Genomic DNA, 19,487 nt, shown 5'->3' on the forward strand with positions numbered 1-19,487 from the left:
GTTTTGATAATGTATTAAGTCTTATTCATCATTCATAATCTTAAATCGACCTTACTACCATCACTAAACGCAGCTTGATAGTAGACAGTAATATTGTTAAAGTTTTGTTTTTCAATTATAATCCTTATTTTGAAGACGACAAGGTATTGCAAATGTGCTGTGCAATGCAATTAATAATACTGTTTTCAGCAAGCGTAGTTAGCCCCCAGCACAGCTTGCAGTACACTACGATTTTATTGCTTGTTATAGCACAGAATTACATACAAAAGCATACAGAAACCTTGTACACGACTAACACGAAGCATCAAAAACCACTCCACCTTAGAGTGGTCTCTCGTACAAACAGTTAGTCGAAACGGACTTAACGAAAAATAAGAAAAAAGTTGTGAGCTAGCAAAATTCCGCGGGTGTAAAGTGAGACGTGCGCGGGGCGTTTTCACTGTTGGACACACTGCGTACAATAAAGGCTGAGTGGATTCTGCATGTTCTTAATTCTGTGGTTAGTGGATATAAAAATTTTGTCATTGCTAGACGAGAAGAATTCAATAAGTATATTTGTTTTGCACAGGTCTACTCCAAAGCAAGTTATACTTGCTTTGGAGTAGACCTGTTAATTATGTAATGGGAAACTTATAGAACAAGTATAATATAGTATGCCGCTCACTACATTACTAATGATAACGATAAAAATAGAAAAAACTTTTATTATACCTCATACGTTATTAGTTATATATAAATTTAAAATTTAAAAATGCCGACTTTCAATACACTGTTCCGCTAGTAAAGCCCTTTCATTTTATATCCAATATAAGTGTGTGAAAGTGTGTTTAAAAAAAAATGAGGGAGTTGTGTAAAAATATGGTATCCGCCATTTTGTGGCGGCGGCCATCTTGGACAAATTTTATTTTTTTACACCCGACTCGAGTGTGTATGTGTCGACCCAACGATGTCGACACACACACACTGACATGTCATACTTATAACACCTCGAATTTTTGTGTCGGGTATTTAAAGATAATAATGATTGAACATAAAATTAAATAAACAAATATAGATTGACTTCGTTTTATTAAGACAGATGAGAATATCATTGCACCACTAAACGATGGCGTCCGATAATAAAAAGATAAATTCTGCGTCATACGATGATAACAAAATGCAAATACCCAGATCCAGCGCAATCCGCGGATATCTTCTTAGTTTTAATAAAACTGTGTCATTGTGTAGTATTATTGACAGTTAAAAAAATGTTCGTGGGAATGGATGTAATACATAAAGACTTTCCTTACGAGATTGAAACATTGGATGCGCATAAAAATGAAGAGTTAACAGAATATATACGAGGTAATTTATTTATTAAACTAGCTGTCGTCCGCGAATTGTTGTTTTTTTAAGTCCCTACTTTAACCTTTTGTTTTTCCGCTATCTCTATGCCAAATTTCGCCAAGATAGTGTCAGCTGTGAAGCTGTGCATAGGTAAAAAAGGCTATATTTTAAAGCCCTCCGTGAAACAGATGAACCTTCAGGATGCGAGCTTTATTTGTACCGAATTCCATCAAGATGGGTGCAACGGTTGATCCAGAAATAATAAACAAATAATCAAAATAAATATGCAATTCCTTAACGTAACATTGTAGGGAAATAGAACAGAATGTTTCATGTAATGACCATAAATGTGTGCTTGTGTGTGTGTGTGCTTATGTGTGTATGTGTGACATTGTGTGTGTTTTTGGCTTCGTGACCCACGAACGGATGAACCGGTTATGATTTTTTTTTTGTTTGAAAGGAGAATGAGTCGGAAGTGTTCTAGAGATCGTTTGCAGAAATATCCACGCTAGGTAGAACTTTATGAAATTGTAATTAAATAAACACCCAGATGAACACCCAGAAACTGAAAACCATTCATGTTCATGACACAAAAAATTACCAGTTGTGGGAATGGAAACCACGGCCTTAGACTCAGTAAGCCGGGTTGGAAACAAGAAGCCCAGTGCCTTGGATTTTGGAACTCCCTACAAAAGACCTATGTACAGCAGTGGACGTCATTCGATTGAAGTCACGATGATGATTGTACGCTAATTTTTAAATACAGAAAAAATAAACATTTGTTTTAGCTTTTTATTCTTCTATTCAAATATTATCTGTTTATAGGTTATAAAGAAGAGTTCATCAGAGTTGGCCCTAAAAAGTACTTTTTCCAGAAAGGATATTTATCGGTAGCTGCAGATATTTACAATTTCCCACTGAGATCTGATGATACTTTCGTTATTACATATCCAAAATCAGGTAATCTATTTATTTAGTACTAGCTGTTGCCCGCGACTTCGTCTGCGTTTATTTTTGTTTTTCGAAAGACAAGTGGCATTCAATTTAGGTGTAATTCTACTGAAAGTTTTAAGTTGTGTATTCTTATATAAAAAAATAAATTTTTAGTAGTAGTTAATAGTAGTTTTAAAAAAAATTTTTTCAATTCACATAATAAACAATTTTAAAAGAACTGTCTAATCAGTCTCAGCTCCTCCTATCACTTACAAAGAATAGTAATTGTTAAAGGAAGAATCGAAATCGCATTATTAGTTGATTCATATGCTAAAGGTAACGAAGAACATTTCTGACAACTTTTATTTAGTCCTAGTACTGAGGGCCTCATAAATGTGGCAGCACTTCATGTATTTGGGATAGCTAAGTCTTAAATGACGGGTTTGCTGCCGTCCGCTAAGGAGTTCTGTCCTATATCTCAAATCACATTCATCAGAACTACACGAAATTTGGGCACAATTAAACAGATATGATAACCACTAAACTACAAAAGTAATTATGTATTTAAATCGGTTATCATTTGACGGTGTTTTGGTGTAAAATCATCAAACAGTTTCGTCCCCTCTCCCAAAAGAACTGAGCTTAATTTCGATATAGAAAGCATCCTATGTTACTTCTAGTACCTTCAGGAGTATGTGTACACCACTTATTCCTTGTTAGTGGCACAGAATTACACAGAATTTTTCATGATCATCGGTTTGGTAGTTTTTGCGTGAAAGCGTAACAAACAAACTTATATTCACATTTATAATAGTAGTAAGTAAGTAAGGATAATAAGCTAATTAAACTATTGGCGTTTGGTTTACACACACATATCACACTGCAAGGAGAACGCTATATGAAATAGGTATAACGATTGAGTCGAAGATAATACTGGATTTTCCGATGATTGCTCGTCCTGGGAAGAACTTTCGCCAAGCTTATTTCTACTGTTAATGTTCTGTGTTAGTTAATGCTCGAATTTCACCAATTACAAGCACCTGAATTGAAACACCCACGCCTTTGGTTGTTTTTTTTTTTTTTCTTTATTCAATTAGTACGGTTAACACCAATTACACTAATGAAACACATTAAACAATACAGATTAAAACGAGAACAAAAAAAAAAAAAAATACAAAAATGACGGCAAAAACGGCTGACTGGCGCAGTGGGCAGCGACCCTGCTTTCTGAGTCCAAGGCCGTGGGTTGGACTCAAGAAAGTGGCCGTACCTATGTATGTAAGGGCATAAATCCGTATTATTATCAAAGGATTTGCGTATTTTTTTTTGGAAATGGTCCCATTTAAATTTCACATAGATCTGATAAACAGTTCCGAAGAAAGAAAACGGCAGGTTAATTACGAAAAGCATTACGAAAAGCATGCTGTCAAAAGTCACTTTTGAATTTTTACTGTATGATAAAATGACGTTTGGCAACAGAGATCGCGATATTTACGCCTGTCACAAGCCTTTTGTGAGATACATTATCACCCTGCGGAACTCTTCAAAAAATTACAGCAAATCAGCCGCGATTGATGCTATCTTATCAATAGGCATTGTTTACACAATCACGCGACATAGCGATATTCAGTATATCGGGGTAGACCCACATTTTCTAGTCTAACTTTCATAGAAAATGTAGGTCTTCTATGAAAGTCTAACTTTCATAGAAAATAGTTGAATATTTTTTGGCGACTTAAAACTTGAAAACTTGATTTATACAAACATTTTATTTACTTTATAGTTGGTAGATATAATGTTTATTTCAGAAGTCGGTTTTTTTTTGTAAAATTTCTAATCAACTACGAAACTTAAGAATCGACAAACATCTTGTGAGAATGAAAGCGGTGCCGTGCCGGCTGCCTCGAAATATTTTTGTTTTTGTACAAGTCATTAATGTATAACAACCTCGCTGTAATAAAGCTGCGAGTTCATTTCTCCCAAGAGTTCTTGCAACTGCTGAGTTTCTTGCCAGCTTCTTCTCTTTAGTCTGCCTTCCGAGCCAGTGGTAAAGTCACTACATACAGACAGACTTGACGTATTAGAGTAGCTGAGATTAAGTCAGACGAAATTTAGGACAGCTTACTCTCCCTGTAAGAGATGAATAAGTAACGAGGAATGGGATAAGTTAAGCCCCGTTTATCACACACGTATATTATTTGAATAAAGCTGTGGAAGAAGAAAGAATTGTATCCTTTGCCCGGGAAGAAAATTGTCAACATTGACAATTATTTCCCCGGGGAAAGGATACAAATATATCTTCTCCCACAGCTTTATCAACTCTCAGAGCATTGGCGCAAAAGTGGTAATAAACGGGGATAAAGTTCTCCTATTCCATTCTCTTGCTTTAGCAGGTGGACACGGTAATTGTATCGCCTGTAAGGGGATTTAATCGGGGGATATAATTTTTGTCTCCTGCCCTGCTGGGCATGCTAGTCGTGCAGTACCTACTTAGGGCTAACATGGGTACGAAGAGATATTAAGGACTACCTCGTATAGACTCGTAGCTAGTCGTAAATCGTCGTAGTCGCTATTTTCTCGTCTTATCTTATAAAAATGGGACGTGGAAGTAACACAAAGAACTCCGAATAATATACTGAGTTCGATGGGTAGCCTTATAATAACTTATGTTTGCTTGGAAATAGAATATGAATATTTTGAATAGAATATTGCTGCATTTTTTAGGAACAACTTTGACTCAGGAGTTAGTATGGTTGATATGTAACAATTTGGATTACGAGAAGGCCGCATCGACCATTCTAAGTAAAAGGTTTCCGTTTTTAGAGTAAGTGTCATAAAATTTTACTTTATTATGGTTTATAATAAAGGTATATAGTATACATACCTGGAACATAACTACATAATAAAATAAAGCAAGTAGTTAAGAAATTGCTAAAAATAATTAAAAATATTATGACGACCTCCCTGCCGCGGCGGTTTGAAGTTGGAGGTCCCCGGTTCGATTCCTAGCAGGGGCAATTTGGGAATTCATATGAATTTTCTCTGATCTTGTCTGGTGGGGGACTTCGTCCTTGGCTAGTTACCACCATACCGGCAGTCGTGCCGCTAAGCGATTTAGCGTTCCGGTACGATTTCACGAAGAAACCGATGAGAGGTACGGGGTTTGATATAACTGCCATACTCCCTAACAGGTTTGCCCGTTACTATCTTACTGCATCAACACTAACAACCAGGTGAGATTGCTTGTAGTGGAATAAAAAACATATATATTGCACCAAAGAATTATGAACATACGGAACCCTCATTCAGTCTTTATTACATACAGTGCACTGTGGCCAAAAACAGTGAAAACACCCCAGGCACGTGTCACGTCACACCCACGCTCACAAAATTTTCCCATTTTTACCATTTTATGGTAAACGTTTAGAATATACGTAAACTGCTTAATGGAATGAAATAACCGCGCGCCTGTCCGAGAAACGCTATTAGTCGTGTACGTGGTTTTTGTATATTCTTAATTCTGTGTAGCAACTATAATTACATTTACGTTTGCAGAGTGTCTGCCTTAGTTCCAGCGGATAAACTTTCTTATATGAATGAAGATCAAAAAGATGTGATGAAAAATCGCCTACTGCCGATTACGATAAAAGGAATAACTGAATTACCCGCACCGAGGTTTATCAAAAGCCATATGCCCTTGTCCTTACTGCCACCGTCACTCTTGGATAATGCAAAGGTTTAATTATTTGTCTATGGTTTTTTAAATATCATTTGAATACTTTTTTTGAACCTATTCGAATTTTTTTTTGACTTGTGCGTGCTATATTATATTATCAGGTCTAGTGGTTAGCTTGACCCGCTGTAGATATCCAGGTCAAGGTTCGCTTGCCGGATCGGGTCTAAAATTGTTACGTTTTGGAAATTTTCAATCCTCGCCTCGAAAAATCCTGGTTATTTACTATAAATTTAAAAAAATCTTAATCATTTACTTCAGCTAGGCCTAATATAAGCTCTTTGTGTACTATATATATACACATTTATCATTATATTTAAACATTCCTATTAATGCAGGCTTATTACTGGTAACTTCCATTCTCAGTGTTGTTTCCGCGAAAGCTAGCTTTCACGTGTAAAGTGTGTTCCCCACAAACAGTCCATCGCCTGGGACGATGTTGAGATAATTAGGGTTGCCCAGAATATAAACAACCCTTAAAGCTTAGCTGGTTTAACCCATAGGAGAGACAAGAAAGAGAGACTACGGGATACATTTATAGGTTTTCACTCTCCTAGATGGGTGACAGATCGCGATAGACAGCTGCAACAATGCCGAACAAATGCGGCAGACAGTGTTTAAATCATCTCTCAAGACGTATGTAGATCGATGTACACTAAACCATGTGATAATAATTGTCATTAAAACCCGCAATAAAGCAATCCACTGTTTTTTATCCGACGAGCCTCGAGGCCTATGTCCAACTGTGGGGCGGTAATTATCTGCGAACTGTAATCATCATCGACATGATATCAACCCATTACCGGCCCACTACAGTCTACAATGTACGGGTCTCCTCCCACAATGAGAAGGGGTTAAGGACGTAGTGCACCAGTGCGGATTGGTGGACGCCACACAACTTTGAGAACATTATGGAGAACTCTCAGGCATGCATTGGCGTGCATAGAGGGTATGCGCAGATGATATAAAATCAACAAAATCTCCAGTACGAGTTCTAAAAACTTATAACTCGCACTGGAGATTTTGTTGTTATAGGTTTTTTATAACTCTTACAAAGCCTATCCTTAAGTTATTTATAATTCGTGGTGGAGTTTTTGTTACATTTTGTATAATTTGAGGAAACATTGTGTGCGTGCTGGGAATCGAACTCGGAATACTTACATAATGTTTTACCCACTGGGCTATAACCGTTTTATAATGACTGGGTTAATAGATAAATACTTCGTATACTTAACAATTTAATTTTTTTTTTTTAATAGGTTGTCTATATGACACGGGACCCAAGAGATGTTGCCGTTTCTTACTATCATCATCATAAATTAATGAAGATGATGAAACCTGATAAAGAATTCAAACCGTTTTGGAATTACTTTATTACGGATAATAGTAAGTTATTTCAACGTTAATAATTGTTTCAGTCTCGACTCTCTTACAATAGATAGTTAGATATTTTACCACACTTGTTGGTAAATATTATGGATATCTAAATATAACCCATCTGTTCTGTTTAACTCTCTAGTCTATTTATATTTGAAAACATATGTTTTTAGAAAGTGCCTTTAAAAAGATTATAGTATTAACTGTCGTCTGGAACCCACTCGATTTTTTTGTCGGATGTTGACCGACCTGAAAAACATGCATGTTCATCACACAAACTTTTTCCAGTTGTGGAAATCGTACCCCCTCGCCCCGTCGTACCCCTTGGACTCAGAAAACAGAGTCGCTGTGCACTGCGCAAATTGGCTGTCTCAATTTTAGAGACAGTTTATCGAAAAATGGAGTAGGGTATACCTACAAATGATTGCTCTAACTCCATAGCTTACTGTGAGGTGGTGGCAACATAAGAAAGCCGGCTAAGTTTGCTGTGGGCTCTTCTTATACATAATTAAGACCACGGCGCGTGTAGAACCCGCTTCCTCACAAAATGATAACATGTTTAATGTATGACCACTTCATAAGTGCATGTGATAGGTCTACATTAATAAAACATTTTTAAATTTGATTTTGGATTCTTTCAGTGTTTTCGGCGCCTTATTTTGGGCATGTTCTAGAAGCTTGGGAGAAAAGGAATCATCCCAATATGTTATTTTTAAACTATGAGGAAGTTGTTAAGGTAAGATCAACATGCAGCGCTAAAATGGCGTCAATAAATTATTACAGACAAAACAAAGTGACCACTGACAAAAGTTTGTCAGTTGTCACTTTGTTTCTAAATGTGCTGTCAGTTGTCGAAAAAGGTCCTGAAAAATAAGGTTGCGCTCATAAGGCAAGGCAAGGCTACGCAACGTATGTTTTTGACAATGATTTTAAGCCTGACAGGACGTTGAGCTTATAAAGTTTAAAAATATTTGGTTTACAGATATAAGACATATAAGGAGTACATTTAAGTATAAATATTTAGCCTTGCGATTCAGATTTGCGATGTGCTATGGTTAATTAATGTAATGCTGTTTAAAAAATATATATATTTAAAGGATTTGCCGGCAGCAGTGGGACGAGTGGCCAACTTTTTTGACAAAACCCTCTCAAATGAGCAAGTCAACAAACTAGCCCAACATCTTGATTTTGACAACTTCAAAAAGAACACGTCCGTCAACTTGGAGACATTGCAGCAAAGTGGCGTATTTAGGAGAGATGGCGCTTTTATAAGAAAAGGTGAAAATTAATATAAGCTCAAAATACCCACCAACTCAATGTCATGAACATAGTTTAATTATTTACCCACTTTTTTGTTAATGTCCATTCCTTAAACTAACTCTAGGTGAAAAATTCTAATTGAACTAAGCAAGTTAGGACGTGAAGGAAGGGCAAACAAACGAACACACTTTCTCTTTTATAACATTACGTTAGGATTGAATATAATAAAGTTAAGTCACACAGCTTACATAATGTTATAAAAATGAAACAGATTTGTCTATTTGTCGCGGAATATAGCAAACTGAGCTCTTCAACTTATATACGTTTCTAATTTAAGGAATATAAAATATCACTTGCTTAAAAAGCGAAGGAAAAATCGTGAGTAAACCTGCTTGCCCGAGATTTCAAATTAAGTGTGTAAATTCCAACAATCCGCACTTGGTAGCGTGGTGGTTAAATTCCTACTCATTCTGGGTAAATGATGGGATATTGATGAATTACAGCGAAATACCTCCACCGCACTTCTCTAATAAAACATCATTATAATTACAGGTCAGCCAGGGGACTGGCGAACGTATTTCGATGAAGAAATGATTGCACAGGCGGACGAATGGATCAAAAAAAATTTACGCCAGACAGACTTCCGTTTACCAAATTAATTATCTAAAAATATAATACGCCCTTTTTACCATCCTTCCATCAAAAATATCATCTACCTTTTTTAGTATCCTTTTATGCCTTTAGTTGCCTGGAAGAAACCGCTATGTAGCGATAAGGCCACCAAATTGTACTCTCTTGCTCTGTATTTATATCTCTGTAACTACTTTTTTTCTTTGGTGTACAATAAAAGTGTATTCATTCTTTCATAATTTTAATAAATGTTTTAAAATTGATTATGATAATAATAATAATAATAATAATGAAGAATTGGCTTATGTCTCGTCAAAAAGACCCCCCTGGTGACCAACCAGACCTAAAAGTGCTCATAAGACTAGCAGCATTGCCGCGCTATACAACGTTTACATGAAAACTTATATTTAGTCTTCACAGATGTTCACGGGCTTTAGAGGTGCATTATGTACTGTAGGTTTTCAGTTACACAGATAAGTCTCAGTTATCTGTGAAACCGAAAACCTAATATTTTTTGAGTAAACCACTGCCATTGTTATTTGAAAGTAATAAGATACAGCCCTAACATCACACGCAAAATTAAAATAATCCTAAAACTCCTGTCAATTTATTAGGTACGCGTTGCTTAGCGTAGATGCTACGCGGGTACACACTTAAAATGTTTTGAATTCGTTTGAATGGAAAAATAAATATACTTCTTTTGATTTAATATGTTTACAGGGTGATTCCTTATGAAATATACTTATACATCCTTCAATATTATTTCGTAATTCTGTTACACGTTGTATAGCGATGGAAATAATTGTTCTATAGGATTTTTTTGGTCAATTGGAGAATTTATAGTGTCTGAATTTTAACTAGTCTTGTCTGGCTTCAGCCGTGTCTAGTTAACACCCTACCGACAAAGTCGTAGCATCAAAAGATTTAACGCGTAGAAACCAGCGATTGAAAAAGATATAGGAGTCGCCTTTTCTAACAAATTGTCTTTCGAAATGGGTACCAATCGAATACCATATACCATTGAATCGCAATATACATGATTGGTTCTAAGGTATGTCATGCAGCACGAGACCAGCCGTGATTGGCCGGCTGTTCTCCGATCTGTGAGCATTGTGACTAGCGAACTAAACGCACGCACACACTTCAACCGCCACTCCCGAGGCTATATTTTCGTTAGGGGCCATTTTTGAGCAGTTGTTATGCTTCTGTTTTCGTTCGCTGGTAGAAACCGATAAGGAGTATGGTATAATGTAATCCCCATAACCCCTAACAAGTAAGACTGCATCATCACCACCAGGCATTGTTTGATGGGAGGGCAAACATGAAGAGGAATAAAAAGAATTTAATGTTTCTTATAAAGGTTCTTGTAAAATAAAAGCATTGTTATAAAAAAAGTTTAATTTATTTTCGTTCCGAGTTCCAATTAGTACTTGACGCACCTTTAGACCAGTCAAATTCCTTTCAGCTTTTTTTATTTGACTACTTAATTTCACCAAGAATAGAGGCATATTCTTCTCTACTCCTCTTGCTTGCGATGCTAAGCTAATTCTTACTATTCAACTGTTGTTTAGTGGGCCTTTTTACAATTATATCGAATCGTTAAAGATACATGTAAAAACGGTTGAAGTTTTGATTCATTTCGCTTTAATTTATGCTCCTATGAATATAAGGTAACTTTATGTACTAGACAGATAAGTATGTTCTAATATAAAATAAGCCCCCGTCCTGTACTTTTTCATTTATACTCGTAATTATAACCTATTTTTTGAAAAGCCCCACTTATTATCATTACGTAACCTGAAATATGTAGTAATGACTGACTATATAAGGGTTCATTTCTATCATTTTGGCACAGTACCCTGGGTATTCATTTGGTACGCTCCTAAGCGAATGTCGGAAGTCAAATAGAATCTATACACTTTTGTTGGAAACACTTGGCATAAATAAAAAAAAAACAGAATTACAGAATTTAGGACTGAAAAGAGTGAGATTAGGTAAATGTCACTTTGACGTTACAGTGTATCGATACTCGTAAACAACTCTACGATTGCGAGCATGGAATACAAAGCGTGCAATTTCCTTTAAATGTGGGAAAAAAACACTCTCACCCGACCTTAGCGCTCTTAACTAGAGGAAGTCAAGACCCTGAGAGCTCTCCCTTTCAGAACACACAAACCACCTCTGTAACAACAAACACTCTCTGTGTTTCTGTACCCACCATTCCCACCACTTTAGGCTGTCACAAACTATAAGGTAAAAACAATCCAAGAAAAATAGGAAACCACTTCACACTCGTAAGAATAGTGAAGCCGATAGCGGTGGTGACTATAGAATGTTTCTATAGTCATAAATATATATATATATATATATATATATATATATAAAACAAGTGTTTATTTTAGTAATAAGTAATTGACCACAATAGATAAAGATAGATCTGATATCTTCTTACGGATTTTCTTTTTTGCCGTTTCACGTATATTTTATCTGATATTTATATCACCAACAAAATGCAGATAAAAACAGGCGATAACTAAAAAAAAAGTATAAAACCTACGTGACAGGTCATTTGTTTGTTTTATTGGAAATTAAAAATTTAGTGCTAAGGATGGATAAAACACGTATCGAAGGATTTCCTTACGAGATTGAAGCACTGGATTCACAGGAAAATCAGGAGATGATAGATAATTTTACAGGTAATAACCTAAATTTGGATTGCCAAACATAGTAAAAAAAATCAGAATATAAACCATCGAATTAAAAAATAGGCAAATTGTTTTTCACAATAAGATATTTACTGTGAGTCAAAGTCACACATAATTCAAAGGAGATTTTCTTCATTTTATATCATCTGCATACCCTGTGCATACCCTCTATCCACGCCACTGGAAATAGTGCTCGGGCTATAGCGACCGAACATTAGTGATCTTCTTAAGGTAACTTGAGCTTTGGAACGTTGTAACAAAGAAAACAACATATACACACACAATCCAAGATAGTACCATAAGGAGGGGGTCGTAGATGAAGATGATATCGCAGATGAGTTTCGATCAAATCTTTCAAAGTATCTATAATAAATATCTATTTTGTAGGTTATCCGGAGCAGTTCTATCGCATTGGTCCAAAGAAATTCTTTTTCCAGAAAGCATTTTTATTGGAATTGGCAAATATTTACAACCTTTCACTAAGAGATGACGATACTTTCATTGTCACGTATCCAAAATCGGGTAAGAGATTAATGTATTACTGTCAAGGTCAAAGTGAAAACTCAATACATGCATACTTTCAATTATTGTTATCATTGTACGGTCACGATAAAAAATTCGGAACAAACGGACATAAAGATTTTTTCACTCAAGCGCCTCCGAGTTCAAGGCCGTGGGTTCAATTACCACAAGTGGAAAATGTGTGTGGGATTAACATGATGAACAGTGTCTGGGTGTTTATCTGTAAATTATAAGTGTTTATGTATATTATTCATAGAAATATTCGTCAGTTACCTTAATACCCATAACAAGCTACGCTTACTTTGGGACTAGGTGGCGTTGTGTGTATTGTTGTTGTATATTTATTAATTTATATAATGGTATATGGGTATGTAAAACCATTTCTTAACTAAAAATACAAGGGAATATCCATCCAATTTTAAATAACTCTTCAATAAAAATTGAAGTATCTTGTTATTTCGCAGGGACAACTTTAACGCAGGAATTAATATGGTTGTTGTGTAACAATTTAGATTACGAAAAGGCTCAATCGATGGTACTTAATGAAAGATTTCCATTTTTAGAGTAAGTATCCGACTAATCACCTTTTTATTTGAAGCAATGCTTCAAATTAAAAGGCAAGCGTAGTTATTATTGTAATAATTAATCGTTAACTTTAGTGACCTTTGCAGCCAGCTCAATTCAAGAACATCTCGTGATTTTTTTTATAATAGGATCTATTGCTTATTTGATAACGTTGTTAGCATTCTTCTGTCTTAGATAGATATAGGAGCGTTCGTTTTATTCTCTATCTTTCTATATTCAAGATCTTTCTGCACACCAACTATAATAATTATTATGTTCAATAAGATAAAAGTCAAGTTTTATTTTTTCATCTTTCTTACTTTTTTTCAATGACCGTTCTGGGTACGTTCCATCAACGCATCATTCCTTACCATATCACCACTTAACAAAACCCTACACGCAAATCGTTTAAGAAAAATATTTATTTGAATAATGTAAGATATATAATACTAAATTTATAACAAGAAACGCAAAAAAACAATCTGAATAATTTTTGAAAAGCATAAGAAAGAAACTTTAAATTATTTTATCGACCCTGTTTATTCAGTTATTAAGTATTAGAACTATGGATTTCATAACTACTATATAATAATAATAATAATATATCGTTATATCGTATCGATACATTATGACAAAACATTGCAAATGATTCAGTTATTTCATTAGTTATATGAGTAAGTATATAGAAAGTATATAAATTAATGTTAATAATGCGTTCAGTTCCGGCTACATATAGACTTTAATAATTCTACTGGTACCAACGTATAATGCCATCTGCATAATCGCCAGCTTTAAAGTGTTAAATTGGATGAGGAATGAACCTTACTTCTAAAATTTAATATCGATCCAGTCCACAGTCCAAAGGTTTATGATCAACCTTTAAATCAGGTAAGACAGTTTAAATTATTGTTTTTAGAGTGGCGGCATTAATACCTCCGAATGAACATTTTACTGAAGAACTAAAAGCAGTAGTCATAAAATCTATAATTCCAACAACCGTCCAAGAACTGTCCTCGCAGAGATTTATCAAAAGCCATATGCCGCTGTCACTGCTGCCACCTTTACTATTGGATACTGCGAAGGTAAAATTTTTTTTAAGACCAATATGAAGTCCTATGCAGGGGGTAATGATCCCCCTGCATTGGACTTCATTTTGGTGTATAGTTTAGAAATGCTTACAAAGAAATTGGATGAAACGTATATTGACGAAAGATATTGTCAGAACTCAAACTACAACCTACCAAACTGAAAATGCCTCGAAGTCCGTTAAATGATTTTAGAGTGATACCAACAAAAAAAAAGTCAGATTTTTAAACCACTGTTTGGCACAGCCAGTTAGCACTACAAAAACGAAATATTTAATAGGTATTTTTTCATTATAGGTACTTACTTTGTTATCCTGACATAATATTATTATTTTTATATTTATTTTATACATATATATATATATATATATATTATACATATATATATATATATTATATATATATATATATATATATATATATATATATAAATAATATATATATATATATATATATATTATCTTATTTTTTTTTGTGTATATTTTGTTTATGTATTCGTATGTAGTTATTCGAATGTAGGTTTATAATAATTTTACACGACCTATTTGTTCTCGCTCTTGTTATCCTAATCCTAAGGTTGCCTGGCAGAGATCGCTTTTAAGCGATAAGGCCTTTTGTATTCTACTCAAGTTTTTGTGTTTCTCTCTATTCGTCCTTTATTTTCCTTACTGTGTAGTGGTGTACAAATAAAGAGTTTAAATAAATAAATAAATTAATATTACAAATGTGAAAGTGTTTGTTTCTATGTCCCTTCTGTACGACCTTATTTAGCAACCAATCAACTTGATGTTTGTCATAAGTTAGTTGAAAAGACGAGAGTAGCATAGGGTACTTTTTATTCCAGGAAAACAAACGGTTCCCACTGTATTTGTAAAAATCCGTATTAAACTCGGACGAAGAACGCGGACAACCTATAGTTATATAATTAAATTATATGTGCTGTCTTTTTCTAAATAGGTGGTCTATGTGGCACGTGATCCAAGAGATGTCGCTGTCTCTTTTTATCATCATCACAAATTGATGAAGGCGATGAAATCTGATCTGGAATTTAAACCCTTTTGGAATTATTTCATTTCAAATAAAAGTAAGTTAAGTATATTCCATTCCAATTCTAGTTGTTATTCTATGTTTAAAATTATTATTGCGACACGCATCTTCTTCTTCTTCTTCTTCTGGGCAGTTTCCGCACGTAAGCGCTTCGCTTGTTGTACGTGAAATTTCCCAATGTTGCTCGCTACTCCAGCCATCCAAGCTCGTTCCAGAATCCCAGCATGCCGCCCAGGTTGCTGAGGATTTCTGGGATAGTGGCTGGTGATCCCAGGTAGATCTCGCGTTGCTCTGTCTCGCCCGTGCACTCCAGCATCACGTGCGTAGGTGTTTCATTCTTCTCCATGCATGCTCTGCAAAGAGGACTGTCGGTGACACCTATAATGGAAAGATGTCTGTTTAAGGAGGACACGCATCTCAGTGGTATATTTTATTAACTTATTTTATAGGCATATTTACAATAAGTAATAACGTCGGAATAGCTATTTAGTATTATATCACGATCTAACACGTGCGACTTTATCGAGTAAAATATTTAGACGTCCCAATTTTCTATTTTAGTCATCTGGGGGCCCTATTTTGAACATGTATTGGAAGCTTGGGACCACAGAAATAATCCAAACATGCTATTCTTATTTTACGAGGATATGATAAAGGTAACTACTATAGAAAGCGTTCATTTATTTATCACCTTTCTATTTAAATGAAACCCCGTTATAAAAAAATATTAATTTTGGCTTGATGATAATAGACAATAACAAATAATCTTTAGCTATGGAAAAAGTCCACCAATCGACACTGGGCCAGCGTGGTGGACTACGGCCTTAACCCCTTCTCATTGTGGGAGGAGACCCGTGCCCTGTAGTGGGCCGGTAAGGGGTTGAATATGATGATGATGGAGCAAGGACTTATTAAAGCTCTAATTGATTCTATCATTTAATAGTACCATAATATGGGGCAAATGAGAAAAAGTTTCTGAGCTTCACATTTCGCGGGTGCGAAGTAAAACTTGCCCGGGTTTTTGGACACAATGGCTAAATGAGGGTTCTGTATGTTCTTAGTTCTGTGATACGGCCATGACACCCGGCGAGCGTTTTCGCGGGAAATAATTTTTGGAAATATAATTTGCAATTTATATAAAAAAGTAAGATATTTTTTGGTTATAGTAAATACTTCTGAGCATCAAAGAATCAGCAAAGAATATTAACCATGCCAATTAGTTAAAAAAAAGGTACAATATACTATTGTACCTTTTTGTTATATATATTGTGTTATTGTTTATAATTACCCTGTGTTAGGAATACAATAAAGGGTATTTTCATTACAATTTGTGGAAAATTAAGTTATTAAATGTAAATACATCAGTGTTGTTGTTTATTATATTTATTTATAATATTGCACCGAGTGTACAGTTCATACTAACTTGTTTTAGGATTTGCCAGCAGCGGTTCATCGTGTGGCAAATTTTCTTGATAAAAAACTGTCAGATAACCAAGTGGACGGACTTGTTCAACACCTTGACATAGACAACTTTAAGAAAAACAAGTCAGTTAATATGGAGGATATGCAGAAATATGGGATATTCTCTAGTGATGGAGCTTTTATAAGAAAAGGTGAAATATTTGCACAATGTTAATTACAATTTACAATTAAAAAGAAAATATTAAATACATATTTAACACTTATAGCCCATGTTCTATGTCCGCGTTAATTACGGTTTTTTAAAATTTTACGGTTTCTTAAAATTTTACCGTTTTTCCTTAGATATAAAATATATTACTCTCCGTTTTTTCAACAAACTCTATCAAAAATCAAGTTAAATGGTTGATTAGTTAGGTCGAGAAGAAGGGACAAACTAACAAACACATAAGTTAGTAGACTGAGTTTCATTCCAGCTCTGTAGATGGTGGTAGACTCACAACAAACATACACACTTGTCGTTTCAAAAGTGTGTACCTACTTGAAATAAATAAAAAAAGTTTATTTCGTTTCTTACATAGTTAATGATATGTATGTTATGGAGACCTCCTACCTCCTAGTAAGCATATTTATAAACGCCTGAGTGTGTGTGTGTGTCCGTTATATTTTAAATAGAAATAAATAAAAAAGAAAAGAATTTTGAATTTTTGAATAAGGAAGTAATGATTACCACAGTAAAAGAATTATATAATATGTAGACATTATTATCCATATTCTAATAATAATTCTTATTAATATTATTATTATTTCTAATAAATTAGAATTGTTATAATTATTATAATTCTAATGAATATATATATCCTAATTAATATATATAAATTATTAGAATATGGATTTAATATAATATAATTTCTATTTAATAGTTCTCTAAAATTTATTCATTTGTTACAGGTAAATCAGGCGGGTGGCGAGATTATTTCGACGCAGAGATGTCGGCTCAGGCGGACGAGTGGATCGCGAAACATCTCCACGACACCGACTTCCGCTTTCCACATTGTTAATATTGATAGTCACTACGAGACATGACAGAAAAAAAAATATGTTCATATACAAAAATAACCTAATTCAAAAATAATAAATAGGCATTGTAACTACGTATAGATCTTACCTATTAGTCCCAGAATAAAGAACATACAGAAACCGTGTACACGACTAATATGGAAGCATCAAAAATCTCTCCACTTTAGCAGTGACTCTCGAACAGGTGGTTAGTCACTTTTTTTCCATTTGGCAGTTGACAGTTATTATTTTACCTCTAATGTTTTGAATATTTATCATAAATTGGAAAATGAGAAAAAACGTGCGGGCCAGCAAACTTCCGTTGGTTTGAAGTCAGTCGTGCGCGCAGACACGATGCACTTTATGCAAAAACGGCTGAATGAGGGTTCTGTAACTTGGCATCCTCAATAAGGTCAAGCGGTACTTCACGCCTGAACAGCTTCTTACCTTGTACCAAGCTCAAGTTCGATCGTGCATGGAGTACTGTTCCCATTTATGGGATGGCTCTGCCAAGTATCAGCTTGATGCCCTGGATTCGGTTGATCGCCGTGCTAGAAGGCTCATCGGTGACCTAGCCAATAAAAAACTTAAGAGTTTGGAACATCGTCGTAAGGTTGCCTGCCTTTCGGTATTCTATAGGATATATTTCGGAGAGTCTGCTCAAGAACTATTTGATCTAGTTCCCCCCTCGCCTTTTTACCATCGAACCGCGAGGCACCGGAAGGATCTGCATCCCTACGTGGTCGATATACCGCGGACGCGTACGAAGCGCTTCGCATCTTCGTTTCTAATTCGCACCGCTAGGATCTGGAATGCTCTTCCAGCTTCCATTTTCCCCAGTTCTTACAACATTAGTACCTTCAAATCAAGAGTGAATAGGCATCTTCTAGGCAAGCGCGCTCCACCTTAGGCTGCATCATCGCTTACCATCAGGTGTGATTGCAGTCAAGCGCTCGTCTATAAATATAAAAAAAAAAAAAAAAAAATGCTCTTAATTCTATGTGTAGGAGGTATCTTGGTGGTGTGATTCTCTTGTCAATCCCCTCCACGAAGTTAGTATAAAAGTCGACGGCTATATTTATCAGGGCGAATCGTTACTTACGCTCGCGGTAGCAGACTTCGGTCTGGCTTGACTGCTCTTATAGTTTCCAGTATTCTAGCTGGACTTATATGTTAGGTTCAGATGAATCATTACTGAATGTGATCCGTGAATGTATGAGTGATTTGCAGGGAAATGAAATGAAATGAAAATACACTTTTTTGTAAACCTAACAGAAATTAAATTATAAACAAAAAAAAACGCTAGTGCAAAGCAAAGCAGTGCTGCTACCTAAGTGTAATCAGAATGGTTGGCGGTATGTGGGTAGGCGAGTAAATTATCATCTACTCACCCTCGTTATCTTATGTATCTTGGGATATCTAAACTAGGCTTATAGATCAGACCTATATATCTGGAACATTCGTGTGTTGAAATATACAAAAGGTATGTGAAACAGAAATAATTGAGCGGCTCCGCTCGGAATTAAAAACAAAACACAGCACAAAAAGACAGCTTTAAATAAATACGGAATAAAAGTTAAGGTAACATGACTTTTGCCTACCGTAGGGCTATCTTTCGTATCCTTTTTCTTATTCTTTCCTCTTGGCAGTTTCAGCACGTAAGCACGTCGCTTGTTGTGCGTCGAAATTACCCGCTATTGTTGCTCGCAACGTCATTCCAGAAGCTTAGCATGCCGCTTAGGTTGCAAAGAACCTCCGGGAATGTGGCTGGGGATATCAGGTGGACATCGTGTTATGCTACGCTCGTTCGCATCAAGTGCATTGATG

General features: G+C 35.3%; 1 protein-coding gene across 1 annotated transcript; it reads left to right on the top strand.

Moving 5' to 3' along the window:
• The first annotated feature begins 935 nt into the window (after positions 1-935).
• On the top strand, positions 936-17,903 carry LOC120624614. The gene is made up of 14 exons (XM_039891263.1): positions 936-1,344; positions 2,152-2,286; positions 4,984-5,083; positions 5,815-5,995; positions 7,252-7,378; positions 8,011-8,105; positions 8,467-8,647; positions 12,352-12,486; positions 12,951-13,050; positions 13,967-14,132; positions 15,093-15,219; positions 15,744-15,838; positions 16,615-16,795; positions 17,553-17,903. The coding sequence occupies exons 1-14, from the start codon at positions 1,146-1,148 to the stop codon at positions 17,660-17,662; spliced, it is 1,932 nt and encodes a 643-aa protein (XP_039747197.1). The 5' UTR covers positions 936-1,145; the 3' UTR covers positions 17,663-17,903.
• Positions 17,904-19,487: the final 1,584 nt, after the last annotated feature.

Source organism: Pararge aegeria, chromosome 6 (genome assembly GCF_905163445.1).
Source record: "Pararge aegeria chromosome 6, ilParAegt1.1, whole genome shotgun sequence".
NCBI classification, from domain to species: domain Eukaryota; kingdom Metazoa; phylum Arthropoda; class Insecta; order Lepidoptera; family Nymphalidae; genus Pararge; species Pararge aegeria.

Coding starts and splice junctions, on each gene's coding strand:
- LOC120624614 (XM_039891263.1), top strand. CDS start 1,146: ATGATAACAAAATGCAAATACCCAGATCCAGCGCAATCCGCGGATATC. Junction 5,996..7,251: donor CACTCTTGGATAATGCAAAG/GTTTAATTATTT, acceptor TTTTTTTAATAG/GTTGTCTATATGACACGGGA. Junction 12,487..12,950: donor TGTCACGTATCCAAAATCGG/GTAAGAGATTAA, acceptor GTTATTTCGCAG/GGACAACTTTAACGCAGGAA.